Source organism: Agelaius phoeniceus, chromosome 5 (assembly GCF_051311805.1).
Source record: "Agelaius phoeniceus isolate bAgePho1 chromosome 5, bAgePho1.hap1, whole genome shotgun sequence".
Lineage (NCBI taxonomy): Eukaryota > Metazoa > Chordata > Aves > Passeriformes > Icteridae > Agelaius > Agelaius phoeniceus.
Window position 1 is genome coordinate 13,140,036 of NC_135269.1, and position 20,817 is coordinate 13,160,852.

Below are 20,817 nucleotides of genomic sequence, written 5' to 3' on the forward strand. Positions count from 1 at the left end.
GTCTCAGTTACTGTATCTGTTGCTGTGTCACAGGTGACTCAAACTCAGTCAGGGCCACTTCTACTTCAAACAATGAATTTAATTGCATAAGTCAATCTCATCTCACTTATTGAGCCCACAGCTCTTTGCAGAGAGTCTCAACACCCCATGCTAAGCAGCAGAAGGCTTCTGAAGGCTTAGTGTCTGTGCTGCACATTCTCTCATGTGAGTACCCCAATGGTTCCAGACAGCAGACATCACAGCACTGTGTGTGTCTGCTGTCTGGAACCATAGGGGAACTCCCCCTAACCAAAGCCCCAGTTTAGAACAGGTAAAGGAGCCTTTCTCACATCAGAGACTCAGCTGTCCCTCAGCCTACTGGTCCTACTTCTGCCAACACAGATGAGCACGGGTAGGGAGGAAGGACTCTGTGATGGAAAATAGAGCCTTAGGTTGATTAGAAGTGAATTATTGAGTGCATATCCAAGGCTTACTCCATCCTCACTGTTCCTAAACCATCAAAGAAATAGAAAAATGGAATGTGTTAGACTCTGCCTGTGTGCAGTGGGGAAGTTTCCTGAAAATGAACAGTTCTGCACAGCTAAGGGATCAAACAGCATGTCAGCAGGAATAAAGTAAATTGCATCCTACATGCTCTACCAAAGAACAAGGATACCAATGGAGGAAGTTGGAAAGAGCCAGTATCCAGAACACTTCCCAAAAAAGCAGAGCTAAATCCATCAGACTTGGATCCAACCCTCAAGTCTCAAACTGATTAGTCACAAGAAAAATGTAGAGGTGCCATGGAAAAGACCACATTAATATATAGGTTCCTCTGAGACACTGCAATCACTGCTTACTCTAAATATAACAGCTGACCAATATCTACTGCTTAAGGTGCCCTGTTGGCTGAGAGCTCATATCAATTTCTCTTATTTTGGTTTTCAGGCATGATACTCATTTGTTTTAATACTATATGTGATTACAATAGTTCCACATAAGCAAATGCATGCAGTCAATTACCTCAAGAGCACAAATGTTACAGCTGTGAAAGTACTTATCATTTTGCTACCATTGCTAAGAATTTCTCTGGATTATCCTCAGTGGTAAATAAGATCATAATCTGCTTTCCATTGCTTAATTCACCAAGCCACAAGATTTCTTGAGCTGGAAGGAGCCTTAAAGTCCATCTAGTCCAACCCCCTGCAATGGGCAGGACATCTTCACCTAGATCTGGCTGCTCAGAGCCTCATTCAATACAGCTTAGAATTTTTTCAGACATGAGGCACCCACTACCTCTCTGAGCAACCTGTGTCAGTGTTTTACCACCCTCATTGTTAAAAACTTATTCCTTATATCGAGTCCAAATTTACACTATTTTTGCTGAGAGTCATTGTCCCTTGTCCTATTGAAACAGGACCCCTTTTTCTCATAAATCCCCTTCAAGTACTGAAAAGCTATAATAAGTTCTCCCAGGAACCTTTTCTTCTCCAGGCAGAGCAACCCCAACTCCACATGAAAAACAATACAACCACACACCAGCAACACCTTCAAGGCTTTCCTATAAGCTTTCCTCTTCTAAAATGCATAGAATTCATATGTTTTCAGCATTTGAGAAGACAAGAATGACACCAGCAGTGAGGACTTGTGCTACCGAAGCTCTCCTGGCCATACAAACTCAGACACTCAGCTTGCTCTGCCAAGTGCTTTTTCACCCGTGTAAATTTTTAAAACCCTGGCATGTCTGGAATAACATTCATCCTTTATAGGGCTCCATAACTTCATTATTAAATAATGCCTCCATTAAATGAGAAAGTAGCCATGCATTTAATCTATACAGTATATTCACAGTCACATTAGCAATGCAGAGTGACATGCACTCATAAAAAAAATGCATACAGCTGTCATAATTTCATTCCTGTGCCCTTTTGTGGCCCCTCATTATTATTCCTAAAGCTTGAAGCAGTCTTAAACATCATAAAATATGCATTAGTTCATTCCATCATGGATCCTGCTCTTTATTTAGCCTGGCATTAGAGTGCTATCTTTTCATCTTGAAATGACACTCTGATAGTATGACAGTGACTATGAGGAAGGCTGTGTTTCAGAAAAAATACCTGCATATGAAGCTGGAATAACCAAAAGCTGAAGGCAGACACTTGAGCAAGGTTTGTTTCTACAAGAACACCTGCCTAAACCAGATAAATAGAGGTGTTCATATCAGTCCTTAAGCCACATGTCAGTCTGTACAGTGTGACAGAGCTGCTGCTGGCAAGGGGACAGACAAGATGCTACAGCTGCTCAAATTCCTGACACTTCTGTGGACATTGAACCCTTTAACTTGCACAGAGAACTCTGGGTCTGTACCAAGTCCAGGGACATTGTGGTATACTGATCCATAGGTAATAACTGTTCAGTTTGAGAAAAAAATTATATTCCTGCCACTTCCAGTCTTGTGGCTCTTCTCTTCCCTCCACTTCCACACTCACACCTGACATATATTATCTCCTTTAAAAGATCTAGCACTTTGTAAAGCTTCCCTTTCTGCCTTTTTCCTCCACTACATTAGCCTACTTTGTACTTTTTTCATTTCTTAATCATGAAGTCCCTTGGAAACTCACAACACAATCACTTTTTCTTCTTGTATGTATCTTCATGTTTTATGTTCCAGCTTTACTTCTGAATTATAAGAACAGGATATTTCTATTTCTAATTAATAAAATAACTGCCCATCCACAAGGCTAAGGAAATAAAAAGTTCCTGTTACCTCTGGATTCATGAAACTCCAGCGTAACATGTGCATCAAATCCAAGACTGAAGTAATTATTGAAGACATTGAGGGGAAGCTGTAATTAGATAATAAAGAGACATTAAAACAATGTGAATGGAACATTTCTCGACACACCAGGGTTTAACTATTTAAACTTGGCTCATCATGGAAATCTACTAAGAACATAGTGGAACATATCAGGGAAATGTAAGCAGAAGGTTGCTCTGAAGGTTGGGAATGGCTTGTGGAAAATAATCAGATACAAGTGCCAGAAGAACACAAATAGACCTACAGTGCTTTATGATCATATGTGTGTGGTTTTGTTAACACATCAGAGGGTTCCTTATGTTGTCATTTAGATTTCCCATAGGGCTGCACCACTTAACATATCACCAACACAAAAGTTTTGCTGGCTCTTCAAGCTCAGCATGGCAAATGAAGCTCCAGCTGTGTTCTTCTCGCTCCATATACAACCAGGAGCAAGCCAAGTCCCAGAGAAGAAGCCCTAATCCTTTTGAGGATGCATGAGGCAGGCAGGCACACATTTGGCTTTTTCATTGTTTTACACACCCAGCAGGGCTGGAGAGAGGCAACTGTAGCATCCAATAGATAAGCTGGAAATTTTAACTGAGAAGAAGAAAATAGTTCACAGAATCAGGAGGGTTTTTTTAGCTTTGTGGTGTTTTCAACATCTCCAGTCCAAATGATAAATTACTATGAGATTTCCTAGCAACAATTTTCCCATTCTTCAACTACCAAGATACTAGTGGAGATTACATGGAGGCCCACATAGAAAGAAGCTAAATAGAAAAATACACTACACCGTGCTGTAAAGTAGGAAACAGCTGGTATCCATTAGCAAAATCCTAAGGAATTAAATTTTACATTCTCTTTTTAGTTTTGTCTAATTGGGGAATGGATGGCAGTTTTCCTGCAATTAGAGAGGAACAGCAATGACCTTTCTGATAAAATGCTAGGGATTTTTCTCCAGGATTTAATCTTTGACATAAATATTCAATGCCAGGGTGTTTCAAACAACAAATAAATGCCTTTCACACAACTCTGGAATCACTGACACATGAAAAGAATCAAAGGGAGAGATGCAAATAGAAAATTTAAAAGTTGCAGAACTCCCCACCCATGCTGCTTAAAGTGTAACCCAAAGATGTTCATAAGCATTCTGTGTCTCCCATGGGAAAAAGCAGGCTCTGACCTTACGTGCCCCATCCTCCAGCTCATCCTGGGGCAAATCAGGGTTGCGCTCAACCTGGAGATTCCAACGGTCCAGCTGGACAATGGTTCCATCTTCTACATGGCACAGGATCTTAGACACTGGCTCATCTGTGTAACCCTGACAGCAGAGAGACCAGAGTATCAGCCACAGATGATGAAAACAAATCAAGTTACCAATTACCTACAGACTTCACTCCTTTCACACATGCCTGAAACCCTCGATACATTTTTGATCAAGCATTTTAATAAGTGATTATTGAGATGCACAAGTCTAGGACATCTCAATGGCAAAGTAAGGCCATAAGGAGAGGAATTCAAAGAATATCTGCCTTTCCTGGAATAAGCCCAGTGCTGTAGTAAAGGATAAACAAAGAGAAAGTTTAAATTATGCTTAAATTAGAAGCCTGTTGACTGTTCTTGTTACCTGGCCTGAAATACCAGCTACATCTACATACACTTTTATTGCAACAACAGCATTGGTAATTCAAAATCCCAACCTGCAAATTGAAGCAAACCACTCTGCCAGAGCGAAACAGACCTTGGATGCAGCCCTGCCTGCTGTTTTAGCCAAAAGGAAATTCCACTCCACAGAACTAAATCTGAGCAGCAAGCTGAGAACCCCACATAAAGGCACCCCAGCCAGTCCTTACCCCACCCCAGTTGAGGGTGCGGGCAAGGTCATTCCCAGTGCCAAGCGGAAGGACAGCCACAGGAGGTGGGGGGCTGAGTTGCAGCTCATCGAGGATGGACAGGATCCAGCCCACCTATAAAAAGGAAAATTAGGAGAACCTTTAGGAATATTATAGGCAAAACAACATATTTTGATCATAATATTCTTTTTTACAGAGAAGATCAAATAGAGGAAATCTAAAAATGAATGAAGAATAATATGGACAATTCAGGGTAATTATTTTTTTTAATTACCATTGTGTCAAAAGAAACTCAACCTTTGACAAACAGCTATGAAAGAAAATGAGAGACACATTAAAACAGCATGGTGTCTCAGAACTTGTCCTGCCAAGCATGAACTTGCTCACAAGTCTCCCTCTCCCATAGAAGAGACCTTAGTGCTGAATTATTTCAATCAGTACAACACATTATATCTATCTATCTATATATGTATACACACAAGATACACATATACACACACACCTATCTAATAAAAGAATAAAAGACTAAACTAAAAGGCAGACTACAGCTCAGGGTTGGAGCCTTTGAATTGGAACAGTGAAATCTGTCTTTTTTGTGTCCTAAGCTATTAGTTATTTCAGAGAGCTATTTCTTCTATCTTTCTTCTAGACTACATAAAGCTTTCAAATAGAAATCTTGCCAGAAGGGACAAATTGCTGTAAATTATTTTGTTTTCATTAAATGGTAATTTTCAAAAGGGAGAAAGAATTGTTGCTAAAGATATTATCAAGCTTTGGGTGACTGAAATTCTTGCTGCAAAAACAAAGGACTCTTCTTTAAACTACTTGTCACTTTGAAAAAAAAGTGAAGAACCTGTGCTGCATTTTTAGATAAAGAAATAATAAAAATTAACAGAAGATTTTTTTTTCCTGTTGCTGGTTTTTAAAGATGCAGCTTCTCCTGCAAATGTGAACTTTTAAATAGGACAGAAAACCTAAAACCTGACTACAGCTGGATTGAATTTTCTTGCCCCAACTAATGTTACTGTGATTTCAAAGATATTCTCAATCCAAACCAGGATAGCTTCACAAAAAAAGACACCCAGCATAACATGGAAATCAGGAAAAATAGCTGGAGTTTGACTGCAGAGGAGGTAGCCTGATAAATACAGAAACCACCATGCTATTTAGTATTCTAGGGTGTTTCTTTCTCCAAGTCTCTTCAAGAAAAATTTAATTTTGCACAAATGGCATTTATCAGACAGCTATTTATCATAAGCAATTGTCCAATTTTTAAAGCATTCATCTGGGATGTGATCCCCTACTTGAGTTCATTGTCTGACAACAGCCATCTCAAGTACTTACAGCTCTCATGACCTTGGATGTCACCAAAAATACTGAGGTCTTTAAAGAGGTTTTCAGAGGTAAGTAATCCTCTCTCTTTCAAAATATCTATACTTCTGCACTGATAACAGGAGACAGAATAAAAAGTCAAGATAACATCAGTAGGCCAGGACTTCTTAAAGAAGTTTGTCATTGCCACAGACTTAATCCACACATCTGTGCTTCAGCCTCTCGCTGCTACAGGTAACATCAAAATACCCACCACTTTTGTAAATGCTTTTAACTGGTGAACAAATTTCCATTTATAAGCACAATGTTGCTATTTAACTTGAGGTCACTTCTAAACCTTGTACATTAGTTGCACAATCCAGGATGACACATGCTATCATTTCCCTGTAAACAGAAAGCTCCTGACTGCTTTGAAAGCAAAGCTTTCCACTTCTGCCCTGAAGTGACAATGGAAAAGTTACTGATTCACCTCAATAATGAGAGGTAACATCTGGTCTCATTGCATATTCATTAAGTCCATTTGAGCCAGATTTTTCATTTCTAGATGTAATGGCTTTGGGAATAATTAGATATTAATTTGTTTCAAACTGAGCAGCAGCAGAGGTAACAGTGGAGCACTGCTCATACTAATGAGAAGGTGCTGCCACCTCTCGCACAGTTCAGCAAAGGGAAACAGGATGGTCTGATTTAATGTAGCTGTATTCTTTTCTCTTTTAATATCTTAATGATAATCTTTTTTCCCCCTTCCTCAGATGGGAAAGAAAACAGATGGAAATAGTTTTTCTCAGCAGATGCCTCTGGCTAAAGGACTGCCTTTCATGTTTAAAGGAAAAGTTCATCATTCAGTAACAGTCATGTCTTGCTTTCCCATGTACCAGCAAGGCAGTGGTCTTATCATGGATTTTTTTCTTCATTCTTGCAAGGGACACATTGATATTAATATCCCTACCCCTGGAGTTTTAAAAGAACACACAAAAGCTGGAAAAATCCCCCCAGAAGTTCAAGCCAAGGTGAATTAAGAGAGAGGATTCAGCTCTCTACAAAATAAACCAACCACCTCTCCATGCCCTAAACATCTACATAGATATATTCTGTCCAATCACTGCATCCTATGAGTAGTAATGAATTTTCCTTATCATACTTACTGCTAAAATTGCCATCAAATGCATGTTGAGGAACTGAACCCCTAGAGATTAAAGGTCAGTTTTTCAACTGTATTAGCATTCAGTGTCACAGACTGAGATTTAAAATATTTTGAAGTACTGGAAAGAGAATGCAGTTGTAATAACTCCATTACCACTCATGACCTTCAGACCATGAGCTGCAGAGTTTTTCTCCAAATGAAGGTGCACAAATCCTTTCAAGACCTGACCCCATTCACTTATCCAGGAACATAGAAATTGTCTTGTAAAGAAAAGTACTGAACCTGGATCTGCCAAGGTCTAGCAGGAAGGAGCAGAAATTAAGATATAATGGCTCCCAGACACTAAGTTAACCCTCAGATCTAATGTATATAATGAGAGGAGACCAGCAGAGTTATTTTTTATTCCTTTTAAGCTGTACAAAATCTTTATGCATAAAGGAAAGAGAGCTTTGGACATGAGAACCTAGCCTCATATCTTCACAGGCCAGACCACACAGAAAATTGAAAAACATATCGATTTCACAAGTGTAAGATATGTTGTCTATCCATGCCTCTGCAGGCAGGGTGGGGTGGGAAACCCACCACTGTGAGGAGTTTAATCACTTGGCCAAAGAGCATGGCACTGCCAGGTCCCTGCCACCTACCGTCCCATCCCCGCCGCACGCCAGGATCCGCAGGTTCGGCACTTTTCTGTACAGCTCCAGCCTGCCCAGGGAGGAAAAGGGGGGGAAAAAGGATAAAAATGTGAGAACAGCAATGCAGACATTTTTAATGCATTTTGCTGAGTGACAGTGTAACCACCACTTACTGCATTTTCAAATATTCATTACTAAGAATATGAGCAGAGGTGGAAATGCAAAACCACTAGGATGTGAAATGAGGCCTTCCTCCATGTCAGGCAGCACCTCCTGACAAGTGTTTGATCAGTTTAGCATCCTCCCAGATTTTCATATTCCCTCTGGGGAGGTCAAAATCTTTGATTTTTCTCCTACCCTAAAGTAAACAAATTTAAACACTGAGGTTTTAAAACAATATTTAATGTTCTTCATCATGACTTGTTGAGTTACTGTTTCTGAGTCTTGTATAATGTGACAGCTTCTTCAACTAGTGACTGTATTTTAACACCACAGAAGGCAAGAATATGTAATAGAGTTCTTTCTCTGGATATGTGATCTAAATATCAACAGGAGAGACCAAAAAAAGCACCCGTTGAAGTCCCACTCCTTCAGTTGCACCCTTCAGAAAGCCATAATGAAATATTTTCTAATGAAGGTGGGGACATTCACATGTAGAGAGCTGAGTGACCAGAGGAACTAACCCTCCTTTTCCCCATTATACAGCTCTGAAAAATCTATGTCTAACTTAAAGCTTCTAAACATCATGAGAGAACAGCAGTGCAGGTGCTTCTGCAGGAGAATAAAAAGTTTGGGTGCCTTGAATAGGAAACACTTGGACTGCTCTTCTACAGGCAAGTATTTCCATTATTACTGTAAAATATTTATAGTAATAAGATTTACAAAACATATAAAACATATTTACAAAACATGAAAGTAGTTCTGAACAGATGGTTAAGAAAAGCCAGTATCCCCATGTCAAGTACTACAGAAGGATGGTTTCTCAGCCCTTGGCAGCAAAAATCAGCCCTTTAAAGAGAGGCACTCTCTCCCTTGGAAGAGGTTTGCACTTCAATTATTGTGTGGCTAAGCTGAGTTAGTTACTCAGTGAGCAGGGACAGTTGCACAGTGCTGTGGTGTGGTGGTCTGGAGGCAGCCTCACCCCACTGGAATGCTCATTCATTAGGGAATGGTCAGGCATTGGGATCCTCAGCGAGCCTTGGAGCCATCTGGGCCTGCCTCTGTCTGGACATGGAAGCAGGTCCTTGTCTCACAAAAGCCCCCACACTACAGCCCTTCCCCTGTGGCATTCACGTTTTCTGAAAAAATTCCTTTGCCCAGCATTTTTCTCCTGGGAAGCTGAGAAGCCTCAGAGAAAAAGGAAAACAAATTTTTTTCTCATTTGTTTCTCCTGTGCTGCGCTCACATGTGGAATGTGTTTGCAGATTGTTTCATTGGTTTCTGTTGAGGGTTGTTTTCACTCATTGGCCAATCAGGGCCAAGCTATGTCAGGACTCTGGAAAGAGTCACGAGTTTTCATTATCTTTTTAGCCTTCTGTAAGTATCCTTTCTGTATTCTTTAGTATAGTTTAGTATGGTATTCTTTAATTAATATAATATAGTATCATAAAATAATAAATTATCCTTCTGAGAACATGGAGTCAGATTCATCATTCCTTCCTTCGTCAGGGCACCCCACAAATAGAATATTCCCCTTGCTACCAAAACCTGGATATGTAAACCTCACACAGTCACTAATCCAGCCAAGCTGGATCTTTTCCTGTTTTCCTGACCAGATCAGAAATAGGGTGCACAATAATGAAGGCTCCAGTACTTACGCATCTCTCGGCCCTTCCTGAGAGAGATCGAAGACCTGGCGTGGATTCAAATACCACATAAACATTTGGAGAACCTTGGTGCCCTGGCAAGAAAGAAAAATCAAAGGAAGGGAAGTTATGAGCAGTTTAATGATTATTGGAAATAATATTGTGCATTATTCACTGTATTTCAACTGCTTTTCTTTTTTTCTGTGCTTAATAAAGCCAACATAAAACAAGAAGACAAACTAGAAAGTGGCATAGCAAATGACTGCTCTGTAGGATAGCAATCCAGGACGAGGTGCACATGCAGGCATATAGACCCATTTCAACAGCACAGATCACTAATGGTCCAAAAGAACAGGCAGTTGGGGTCAGACCAAAGGTTCATCCTCCCACAGCAACCTGTTCTCCTGCTTCTCACCACCTGCAACAAGAAGAAACCTCTGTTATCCCACCTCACCCTCAGCTATCCATGACAGAAAGAAGTTGAACAAGATTGTAGCCAAAGTCTCCATCACATTGAACAGTGTGCTGCCCAATGTCCAAGCAGTGACAGTGCTCTAGCCTCCACCATCACCACAATGTGATCAATCATCATTGTAACCTCTACCATCTAATGAAGCAGGAGTCAAGGACTTTGTGGGGTGCAGCTGCCCCAATGGTCCCTCACTCTATGCAGCGTGGCCAGCACACCACCTAAAGGTATAATTTCTATTTTCTCAAAGTTTGAGGTTCATACTCCCACTCAAATCCCTTCCTTCACGTTCTTCCCAGACACAAAGTGACAGGATTTCTTACTAGTAGCACAAAGCTAAGAACTCTATGGGCTGAACTTGTGCTCTAATTCAAGAATGCCTTTCAGACATGGTCTGAGGGTAGACATCAGGAATTTTCCATGGCTATCCCTTCCTGGGAATGGCTCTTCTGCCTGACACCTTCTCTGAAGGGAAGAACCAAGAATAGCAGTCATAGTACCTAGGAAAAGGTATAAGAGAGAAAATAAATGTGATGTTTGCCATAGGTATTCTTCCAGTCTCAGCTGTGTGTAGTTCATAGAACTCTTGAACCAGAGGGAGGTACAGGACTTCAGTTTTTCACTTCCAAATATCTCCTCTTGTATACATGTTTAGCATCCACAACACATCCTAACGTAAGGAGTTTTCCACTGAACTAGAGATTGTGTGAAATTTTTCATTGAACTACAGACTGTGAGGAGAACCAACTTTTTCCTTTTGTTTTGAATCAGTCTAAACCATTTCATTTGATACCCTCTCTAACTCTAACAGAGGAGAAAATGAGTAGTGCCTATACCACCCTCCATGCTCTATAGGCCTCTGTTCTATCTTACACCAATCTTTCCTATTAAAAGGCCTTGTTTATTGAAAGGCACTCCAATTCTTTGATATTCAAAAAGTGACAGAACAAGGGAAATATTCACTTGGGTAAGTACCCATTCCAAGAATCCTAAGGGATCTGTTGCATTTTAGTCACTGCAACTTGGTCTCTGTGGTACAAGACCATTAATGATTTTTCTTAGATGTCGTAGGAATACGTCATTTCACATTCAGTAATTTCAACAAGCCTTTCCTAGAAAGCTAAACCACTTTTTGGATAAAGTCTAAAAGCTTCACTGGAAACCTAAATTCCCTGTGAAAAGATGAAATCTTCTGAAAAATTCCAAACTGTCATTTTAGATTCCTTTCAAGAATCCGAAGATAGGAGGACAACCACTTAAATATCCATTCCAGTCATCCAACTCTACTGAAGTAGAAAGGCCATTCCACAGCAAGGACCTCTTCTGAGGAAGGTCTTCAGTCTTCTTCAGGCATAGAGTCGAGTCCTTTCTATCTGACTGGCCAAGAAAGAGAGGCATTTGCAGGAACCCTGCTGTTAAAATCCAGACCCAGCTGATCCTCTTACCTGATTCCCTCCACTTTTTGGATTGACAAAAACCAGCAGTGGCTTCATGAGTGGAGAGGAGATAGGTTTTATCACAAAAGGCCGGCCTTTGTTATCCTGAAGCAAGAAGCAAGAAACAGATTCAGTACAAGGGATGCAAGATTCTTTGGCATAGCACACACAGAAGACCCAACCTAGCTCTGACAAAACTACCTCAGGTACTGGAAATAGTACAGCCATGTCAATGGGGTGAGAGCAATTTATCCAGCTGAGACAACAGAATAAAATAAGAGGGGGAAAATATAATTTCAGGGTAGCTTACAACTATTTCAAAATTCTTTTGAGATTATTTCTGACCCTATTCCCCACAATTATTCCTACAACACTAGGTATGTGTCAGAGACAGTGTTATTTCTAATACAAACAGTTTTTCCAAAGGAAAATAGAATGAGAAGTTACTTATTCCATGAATTCCATCAAACACAGAAGCTGCATAAGTACTTATTTGCAGATAATCTGCTCTCAAATTCTTGGCCTTGGTGCTTTCCTACCTTTGAACAAATGCCACAGATCCGACATGATACATCAATGAGAAAACTATTTGCCTCCCTACTCCGTAGCCCCTCCAGGACACCCCAGAGCCCAGTAATGAGGGCACTGTCCTGGGCTTTTATAGACACAGATTGCAGTTTCTGGTCTGCAGTTCTCCCACCATGCAAGAAAGGACTTGAGCCAGAGAGCCCTGGCTATGCAGGGGTGAGTCTCCCTCCACCTCTCCCATGAGGCTGCTTGTCTATATAATTAATCCACTAGGGAGGATATGGAAGCAAGGTCTTCTATAGACAGATGGTAAATAAACCAATAGATCTATAAACTGCTTTCTCTCTCTGTGGTCCAACTTTAATACGAGATCCCCTGAAGAAGATATCCTAAAACAAATCACATCCAGGACACAGCCTTGCATCAGTGCATTCACCATGGGTTTCACAACCCCAGTTTCACACCCCTGTTCTGCTTAGCGGAAAAAAGAGTGTGAGCTGAGTCTCTTACATCCCAAGGGAACACACTGTCTTTAGGGTGCTGATCCTTCTGACACAGTATGGTACATTGTTTCTTAAAAAAAGAAATCAACTCAGAAAATAAAACTTTTCATACAAATTTTATCTCTTCTAACAACAAATTCAATATCATGGAATTTTCCAGGGGGAAAATATATTAAACACTTCCGTGAAAAAAAAAAGGGGGAAAAAAGCCCAAAAACTTTTAAGTCCGTGTTTAGGCATTTAAACAAAAGGAGCATGATTTCCAAAACACTTGAATACCTACATCATTTCCTCTTTTGCTGGCTTTTCTTTTAAAGGACGTTCTCTTCTTTCGCCTTGTTGAAGTCTTTAAGGAGTTCTACATCAAAAGAAAAAAGAATACATGAAAAGCAAAACAAAATTTAGAAGACAGGCCCAGACAGAGCCCCTTTACGAAGCTCTTCCATGCATGTCCACTTGGAGAATGATAAGAGTATCTGGCACATGCTCGAGATTTAAATTACATGCGCTGCATGCTTTACACTTCCACACCACCGTTTATGGAGAAAGCCACACACGGAGACCAGACTGGTGCTTTGGAACTGGAAACTTTCCCACGCTGTGAGGGGGGAAAAAAGATCAGATGCTCCCATAGACTCACATAACACCACATGTTGTACCTGCCAACCCTCCCAAAAGGGGTAGGAGACGCCCGTTTCCCCTTCGGGGCTCCAGTCTCCTGCCCAATCAGGCTCGTCTCCTGGTATGGAGACCACCTGCATAAAGATGTAATAAAAAAACATGATAAATAAGGTATTTTTCATGTTTTTTTGGTTTGCTTTTTTTTTTTTTAGGAAAGAAAACAACAAGTTTTAGCTCTGGCAACCATTATGACTCAACATAACGAAGGCCACGGCATATGATGCTGGCACTGTAGAGTCAGTTCCAGCCTATCAAGAAACTTGTGCGATCATCTGCTAAGGAACAAACTGAATTGCTGATTTTTAAGGATTTAAGTAGAGAAGGTGTTTGTCAGCTGATTTTTTAATTTTTTAATTAATTTAAAAATTAATACCACTTCACTACATAGGAAAAAAATGTACAAGTGCTGGTATTTCTGCAGAATCTATTAAAATAGAACTTATGTTAAGGCTATTCTCCAGGCAGATGACAGTCTGCTCAGTGACACAGAGCAAAAAGGTGTTCTGGTGTGATAAGAACAGTAAAAAGGGGAATTTTATAATACTTTTTTATTTATTTTAATTCACTAATTGAAGTTATACCTGCAGGAAATCCTAACCGTTTCCATAATTGAAATTTTGTCTTATGGGAAATACTCCAAATATTTTTGCAGTATTTTAACTTCTAACCATCACCAGGAAACAAAGTAGCATGAGAAATTAGAAGAAAGTCCATTGATTTTTTTTTTCCTGGTTATAAGGAGGAAAGCAAGATTCCCTCAGCTCATCTGAAAGTTCTTTTCTGTCCTGACCTTGATCAGATGCGTACCACTAAAAAAGCAGAGATCATCAAATCTGTAAAAAGTGATGTTTATTCTTAATCCTGCTTGCTATCCAACATCAACAAGAATAGCTACTAAGTTTTGCTTAATACTCATCAACCGCTTCCAAAATTTCAAGACTTGGCTATGACACACCAGATTCATAGGTTAATGTTTCCACATCCCTGAGAAGAAAAACTAACAGCTATCTAACTGAAATACCTAGAGGCATTGCCTTCTATCACATGGACCAAGAGAAGCCTGCCACAGAGCACAAGATCCCAAGTTCTCAGCATTTCTGAAGAAGGAAATAGTCATACCTTATTGCTTACTGAAAATACTGAAGACAAGAGAGCTCTGTAGAGCAATTACAGGAATTTGCCCTTTTAGACCATATTTTGAGAAACCACCTAAAGAAGTGTTCATAAGTTCATAATCTTCCCCATGCTGATACAAAGTGATCTTGAAAGCATGACAAACCATAAAGACTGCACTGAATACCAAGTGCATCAGCAATCCCATCTGCATGGTCTTGTGCTGCTCTACCTCAGTAGTCACACTGCCTGCAGGCAAAAGTCTTGATGTCAACAAAGTTATGGGGGCATTACATTCACAGATGCCTCCCATGGGGGCTTTAGCCCAGTTCCTCAGGCATTCTCTGAAGGATTCTCCCTCATTTTGGGCAAAACACAGGTCAGAGAGGAGATCTAGTCTATCCACACTCTTGTTACCAATGTTCTGAAAGCTCACACGCATGTCAAGGGTCAAGATGGCTCAGTAAAACCCTGAATAATTATAAAAGAATTATTTAAACAATGATTAAATGTAGTTGTCATTAAATCCCACTATAATGGGGATTATATTCCCACAGTGGAGCGGGAAAAGGCATTCAACTATATTAAAGAAACAGTTTAAGGCTAAGCCTCCATTCATGGTTATAACCATTTTAATTTCCATACTAAAAAGGCACTAAATGCTGCATCTCTACAATGTTATTTCACCTATTTTTTTTTTTAATTTTTTCAAACATGCCTACACCTATAGTGTCAACAGAACCTAAAGCTTTGCTGCAGTAATTGCAACCTCGTGTCCGTAGCAGATGAACTGCAAAAAGCTGCTTAGACTTACACAGGAGTTTTTTGCAAACATGCAGCAGAGTAACAGCCAAAGAGAATCAGCAGTCTTTGCACACTGAAGTGAAGAAATGGATACATAAGATCTTGTTCACAGAACAAGGTAATGAGTGTTTTGTAAGCAAACAATGTTATTTAGCAAGGTACCTGATAGCAAAGCATACCTTTAAATGGGCACAATAAGTAAATCTTAACTTCCCTCTAGAGAGGAAACCTCTCCTTTGTGGATGTCAGTTTGTCCATCTTCAAAAAGAGATTTTTCATATTATTGAATGGTCCATATAGCTCTCAGAAAGCTTAGGTAGATGAACAGAGTAATTGGGAGTCCTTGTACAGTTTTGGATGGTGTGAAGGCCATGGCCTACCTCAGATAAACCCAATGAAACTTTTCAACATTTTCCCTTACAACATTTCATCCTCAGTTTTCAAAGGCTTTTAGCGTACTGATTTTCAAATTACTTTAATAATGAACAGTCTCTGGGAAGGTCAATCTTGACCATCTTCTGGTTGTTCACAAATCACTGTCAGACAAGTCAGCTGCACTCAGCAATTGAGGAAATATAGAAATAAACACAGAAATGTAAGTGTTCACTAGAACTAGTTCACTAGTCCTCAAAGGAGGAGAAGAAACCACCAATTTACTCACCTTGAACAGAAAAACCTTGAAATTTTACAGTTACTGCCTTTGTCTTCCCAAGCAGAAGACAGACTAAATCTGTAAATCCACCAGGCAGATCCTCCTTATCATCTACTTTTCTCCCACAACACAAGCATATAGCAAAGTCCAGTGCCAGAGCTAACACCACTTTGGCTACCAAACATCACCTATAATAAAATACCACCAGTCAACAAGGGTGACCTGCTTCACAAACTAGGAGATGGAATTGTTTTGAGCCCCAGAAAAAGAGAGCTGGTATCAAAGCACTGCTAACAATGCAGAAATACTGTAAATCAGTAGAAAAGTTACAGAATTGGCTTACATTACAGATAACATGGAAGAGGTATTGGAGTTTTCCATTCATGTAAGGCGGTCACTACACACAGGGCTACCACCAATTCCAAAACTGTTTGAACCATTCTGAATACTCTTCATCTTTAAATCAGTTGCTTATAAGAAGCAAAAGCTCCCCATTTAGACCATAGATGTCAGCATAAATTTGTTTTTAACCAATTACACCACGATGCTTCACTAGCCCAACATTGTTGGTAGCAAGACACAGAGTGTGGTCTTTGTGCAAGCCTAATATTTGAAAGGTGGTGACCCATGTTGTACAAATTAAGCACGGAAAACCATTTTTGTGGAAGTCAAAAAATACAAAATTGTAAAACAGGGCAAGGTTTTGATACAAAATGCCATCTTATTTACTTCAAGGAAACCACAAACAAACAGGATGCAGGTACCACTAAAATCAATTTTATATGAGCGGGGAATTCAGTTCAGGAGTTGTCTGTGACCAATGTAAGTAGTTAATTAGAGCTGAGGAAATATTTTATACCCAAAAAGCTTCTAGCCATATTTATTCTGACTGTTAAATATGTGAACAACACATTCTTTGTTACACATTCTTTTTTTTTTTATGTGAAATTACAACAATTTGTAAATATTGTGTCTGTACTCTCTGGATCAAGTGATGTGAATATTTCAAAATGTTTACCAAACATTTCTATAGGGTGAAGAGGGTCATAATACATAGAAATAGAGCTGGCCAGAAACAGCAGGAGAGGAAAAATATTTACTAAGTAAACAATAAGTAAGAAAACAAGACTTCTGCCAAAAAATCTGAAAAGATGCATCACTATTTTCTAAAGTAATAAGGATGCATTTCCCATAACTCCAATGGGTGCTATTAGGAAGCCTCACAGAAATGCACCCATTGTCTGTGTTAAATACAATTTTGATCTATTTGATGCTCTAGCTACTCAAGATAAGGTTTTGCATGCTACTGACCATGAATTTCAAGGACTAGAGATGTGAATGCAAGTTAATAATCAGGTACTTTCTTTGTGCTCGTGACTCAGGCACACAAACCTAACTACTTTCTTTTGGCTTAACATTTTAAGTCTTTATTTAAAAACATTTTTTTCTATAAGTTATAATTACCTAGATTAAATTTTTTATTTTAATTTGAAGTTTTAAAAAAATGGACAAGAAAGCAAATTCTCAAAAAATGTTTTAAGGAAGATACACCCTGCTTTGGACAAAAGCCAAATCAAAGGAAAATTACATGTCAGAATTTATTGGGGGTTTTTTGTTTGATTTTTTATTTTCCTTTTTTACTAAAAAATAAGCAAAATAAAAATTAAAAGAATTGAAGAAAAGCTTCTTTTAGTAAGGTCAAGCATGGATGCATCTGTCAAATACCACACAGTTGCTGAAAATTAGCCAAGGATATTAAGTCTCAGCCAAGGACTCAAACATTCCTCAACAAAAGAAAAAAAAGTATTTCTCTAGAGGAGACTGAGAAAGAAGAGTGTGGGGAAAATCTACAAATGGCAAAAAAGCATTTTTTCCTCAGAGTGGAGGTGGCTAGAAATATTGCAATGATCTCTCTTGACCTAAAGGAGAAAGAGGCCCCTTTGGCTGATTTTTTGGTAACTGGATCCATGTATTTCCTCTGCCCCTTGTCCTTAACAACCAGCTTCCTACTCATGCTCAAATCTGTCACATCCCTAAACTGGAACTAAAGGCAGTGTCACAATTTAGGCCTTTTTCTGGTTTCATGGACCACTTTTGTCTTAATGCCTTGGCTACAGCCTGAACTTCTTAGCTTCTTCTTGACAGACAGAAGGCAGAGTCAAAAAGCCCTGGTCACTTCCTAAGGATGGACTGAAATTAAGAATATTATTCTGAAATAAAAAATTTAACCAGCATTTCTGACTCCCTGATATGTTTAGCGTTTGTTTCTTTCAGCTCAACTTGGAGTAAAAACAGACTTGCAAAGAAAAAATTATTCTTGCATGATGTGAACCCCCTTTTAATTTCTGGCCAGCTGTCTTTTGGATATCTTTTTTCCCCTGTTGTGTTCAGCAGTGAATTACCCTCTCCAAGACCTACCACATCCATCACATAAGCTTTGAAGTCCAACACCTGTTATGTGCAGCAATGAGTGTGTGGGTTTGTTTACTGCTGAATGTGCAAGCAAGACCTGATCCTTTACATGTCCATTAAAGGCAAATTCAGAGGGATGCCAGTCCAGACACAGTCAATTCTTACTGCAGTTCAAGTGGATGTTTGTGAAGTTTTATCCTGGATTTTCTCAGCTCTATTTAATGAAACATGCTTGACTGCCTACCACACAGGGGATGTCTTGCAGTATGCTTGCTGAACTCACAGTTACAGGAACAACTCTGAGCTGAATCTGAGCTCAGAACAAGTCATGTTTGTTGCTAATCATCCCAAACAGGGAAATTCACTGAAGGATTTGATGGAGGGGAAGGAGGATACAGGTTCATAACCACCATGGATGTATGCTGGGTTTCAGGGAGAGAGGCAGGGTTGAACAAGCATGCCTTGGTGAAGGGGGACCAAGCAGAGAAGCCAGGCTGGCCCTGCACAGCCAGACAGGCCCTGCACAGCCAGAGAGCTTCAGAAACAGACATCAGCATGCAGTTACCTGAGGTTTCTTCACCTTAATGATCCAGGTGGGAGGCACAATGACAGCAGCATGAGCCCCCAGGGAACACGGCTCCTCAATGTGATGTAGCATGAAACAGGTGACTTTGTTATGAAACTGGAAGAGAGGGAAAAAGCGGAGTCAAGAAAGACAAAGGGGAAGCCTGGAGAAGAAGAGGGTGATGGTACAAAAACTGGAGCAATATTCCCAACTCCATCATCTTCAAGTCCTTCAACGTATGGAGAGTTAGGACATGTAACTAAAGATTATCTTCCTAAGCCATGTCTTCTTAGGAAAAAAATTAAAATAAAAAGACACAAACAAAAACAAACCAAGACAAACAAAACCACCAAACCAAGAAACAAAAAAAAACCCCACAATCACTCCTAGTCAAACCCAGTCTCCTGAAGTATTTTCCACTTACCGCCAGCTTGCACCAGGAACAACTGATGGCCACAATCTCTTTACTATGGAAGGAGAATTTCTGCTGAAAGCCCTAGAATAACCAAGGGGGAAAAAGCATTAAATTCCTCTTGACTATAAGAAAATATATATCTCTAACTCTAACCAGGTGAGTGTGCTAGGCAAGCAGATTTTTGGGGGATAAAACAATTCAAGGAGGTAACAGAGAAGGTTCCTCCACTGGGATATATTCACAAAATTCTTTTAAAAGGATTTCTGCAAAATTTTTCACTTTTCTTTGTAGTTAAAAGCAGTGGAAGAAATAGAGAAGAAATATCTATTTTAATTTTTCATGGATTTCTACAGACTTGAAAGTTTCAGATTTTCTGTTGAACAAAGTGTTCTGTCATTGCAGCCTTGTTAGTTCTAAATATAAACAAGAATTTGAATTTTCCTTTTTTACTACAGAATAGAATTACCTTTTTTTTTTATGACAGAACAAAATTAACTACAATGTCTCTCTGGGAATGTTCTGTCAGGGAAATGAAGTAATTAAATTTATAATTTTATTGAACTGACTCAGATTAAAATCTTTCCAGTAAGTTCCAAAAAAACCCCCAAACATTATGGCTTGATTCAGATCTCACAATTAAAATAAATTATTTCTTTGCATTTTTAAAGCAAGAAAAGCCCACCCCAACCAGAAACTGCAATTTTATTCTCCTAGAGAGGAGCTTCTTTCTACAGAATGCAATAGGACTTGGCTGTAAATTTTAAGGCTGGAAAAGACAATTGGGTTATATATATCCTCCTGCATGCAACACAGGCAACAAACAATAAGATACAGTCTGTAATTTTGAGCTGAGTTAAAGGTTATTTTAGTCAAGAAAAAAATTGATTTGGGTTGATGGCTGGAGAGATAGAAAGTCCACAATTTCAGTGAAAAGTTTGTCAGTTGTCTTTACTGCTTAGATTTCAGATTTGCAGTTGGTTGGATCCTTTATTCATGGCCTTCCATCAATCCTCTCTCTATCTCTGTAAGTAGCCCATCACAACCCAGAACTTTCCAATTCCATCTCTCTACCAAGTGATGAATCTGTGAGCCAATTTTCTTTTCAACAAGCTGAGTAATACCTAAATCTTCTACATGCTGGAAAATGCCCAAGACCCAATGCAAAAAAAAGTTATAAACTGATTTAATAACGTGTAACAGGTCATTGCCTCACTGCTTCTGTTATTGAAGTCCTTCTTCCCCTGCAGGACAAATGAGCCTATTAGTGCTCAGTGAAATGAAAAGGTCAAGCACAACAAGAAGAGAATTAAATAAACAACCAAAAAAAAAAAATAAAACCCATGCAGAGATGCCTTGGTCTTCTGAAGTGAAGGGTTGAGCCACAACCTGTCTGTACAGGGTGGCTGAGGACAATTCAAATGATACTCAGAAAAGGAGGAGGCTCTACCTGCCTGCCCAGAACACAGAAGTGCATCTTGCAGCTTCACCTACAGGTGTCCCCAGCATGTACTCAAACCAGTTTGCCACATGGACCTCATCACCAAGACCAACTCCTGAAAAGACTTGTGTCACCTCTGACTAGACTTTTGAGGCTTTGTTTCAATCCTTCCCCTCATGCCTCAAGGTTTACATTTAGAGAAATTCAAAGAGTAGATTTCTCATAATGATTTGGCATATTCAGGTTTAGCAAT

At 39.5% G+C, this 20,817-nt stretch overlaps 1 protein-coding gene across 4 annotated transcripts in view; it reads right to left on the reverse strand.

The window, feature by feature from the left end:
* Positions 1-20,817, reverse strand: part of DGKI (diacylglycerol kinase iota) — a 200,623-nt gene that overhangs the window by 84,008 nt on the left and 95,798 nt on the right. Inside the window, exons 7-16 of one of the 4 annotated variants that reach the window (XM_054631243.2) lie at positions 19,136-19,207; positions 18,712-18,828; positions 13,144-13,239; positions 12,768-12,842; positions 11,463-11,558; positions 9,561-9,643; positions 7,753-7,813; positions 4,633-4,746; positions 3,963-4,100; positions 2,747-2,825 (exon numbers count right to left, since the gene is read on the reverse strand). In XM_054631243.2, the coding sequence (XP_054487218.2) occupies positions 2,747-2,825; positions 3,963-4,100; positions 4,633-4,746; positions 7,753-7,813; positions 9,561-9,643; positions 11,463-11,558; positions 12,768-12,842; positions 13,144-13,239; positions 18,712-18,828; positions 19,136-19,207 (931 nt within the window). The remainder of the gene's footprint in view (positions 1-2,746; positions 2,826-3,962; positions 4,101-4,632; positions 4,747-7,752; positions 7,814-9,560; positions 9,644-11,462; positions 11,559-12,767; positions 12,843-13,143; positions 13,240-18,711; positions 18,829-19,135; positions 19,208-20,817) is intronic. The other 3 variants (XM_077178324.1, XM_077178325.1, XM_077178326.1) reach the window with 3 other exon arrangements.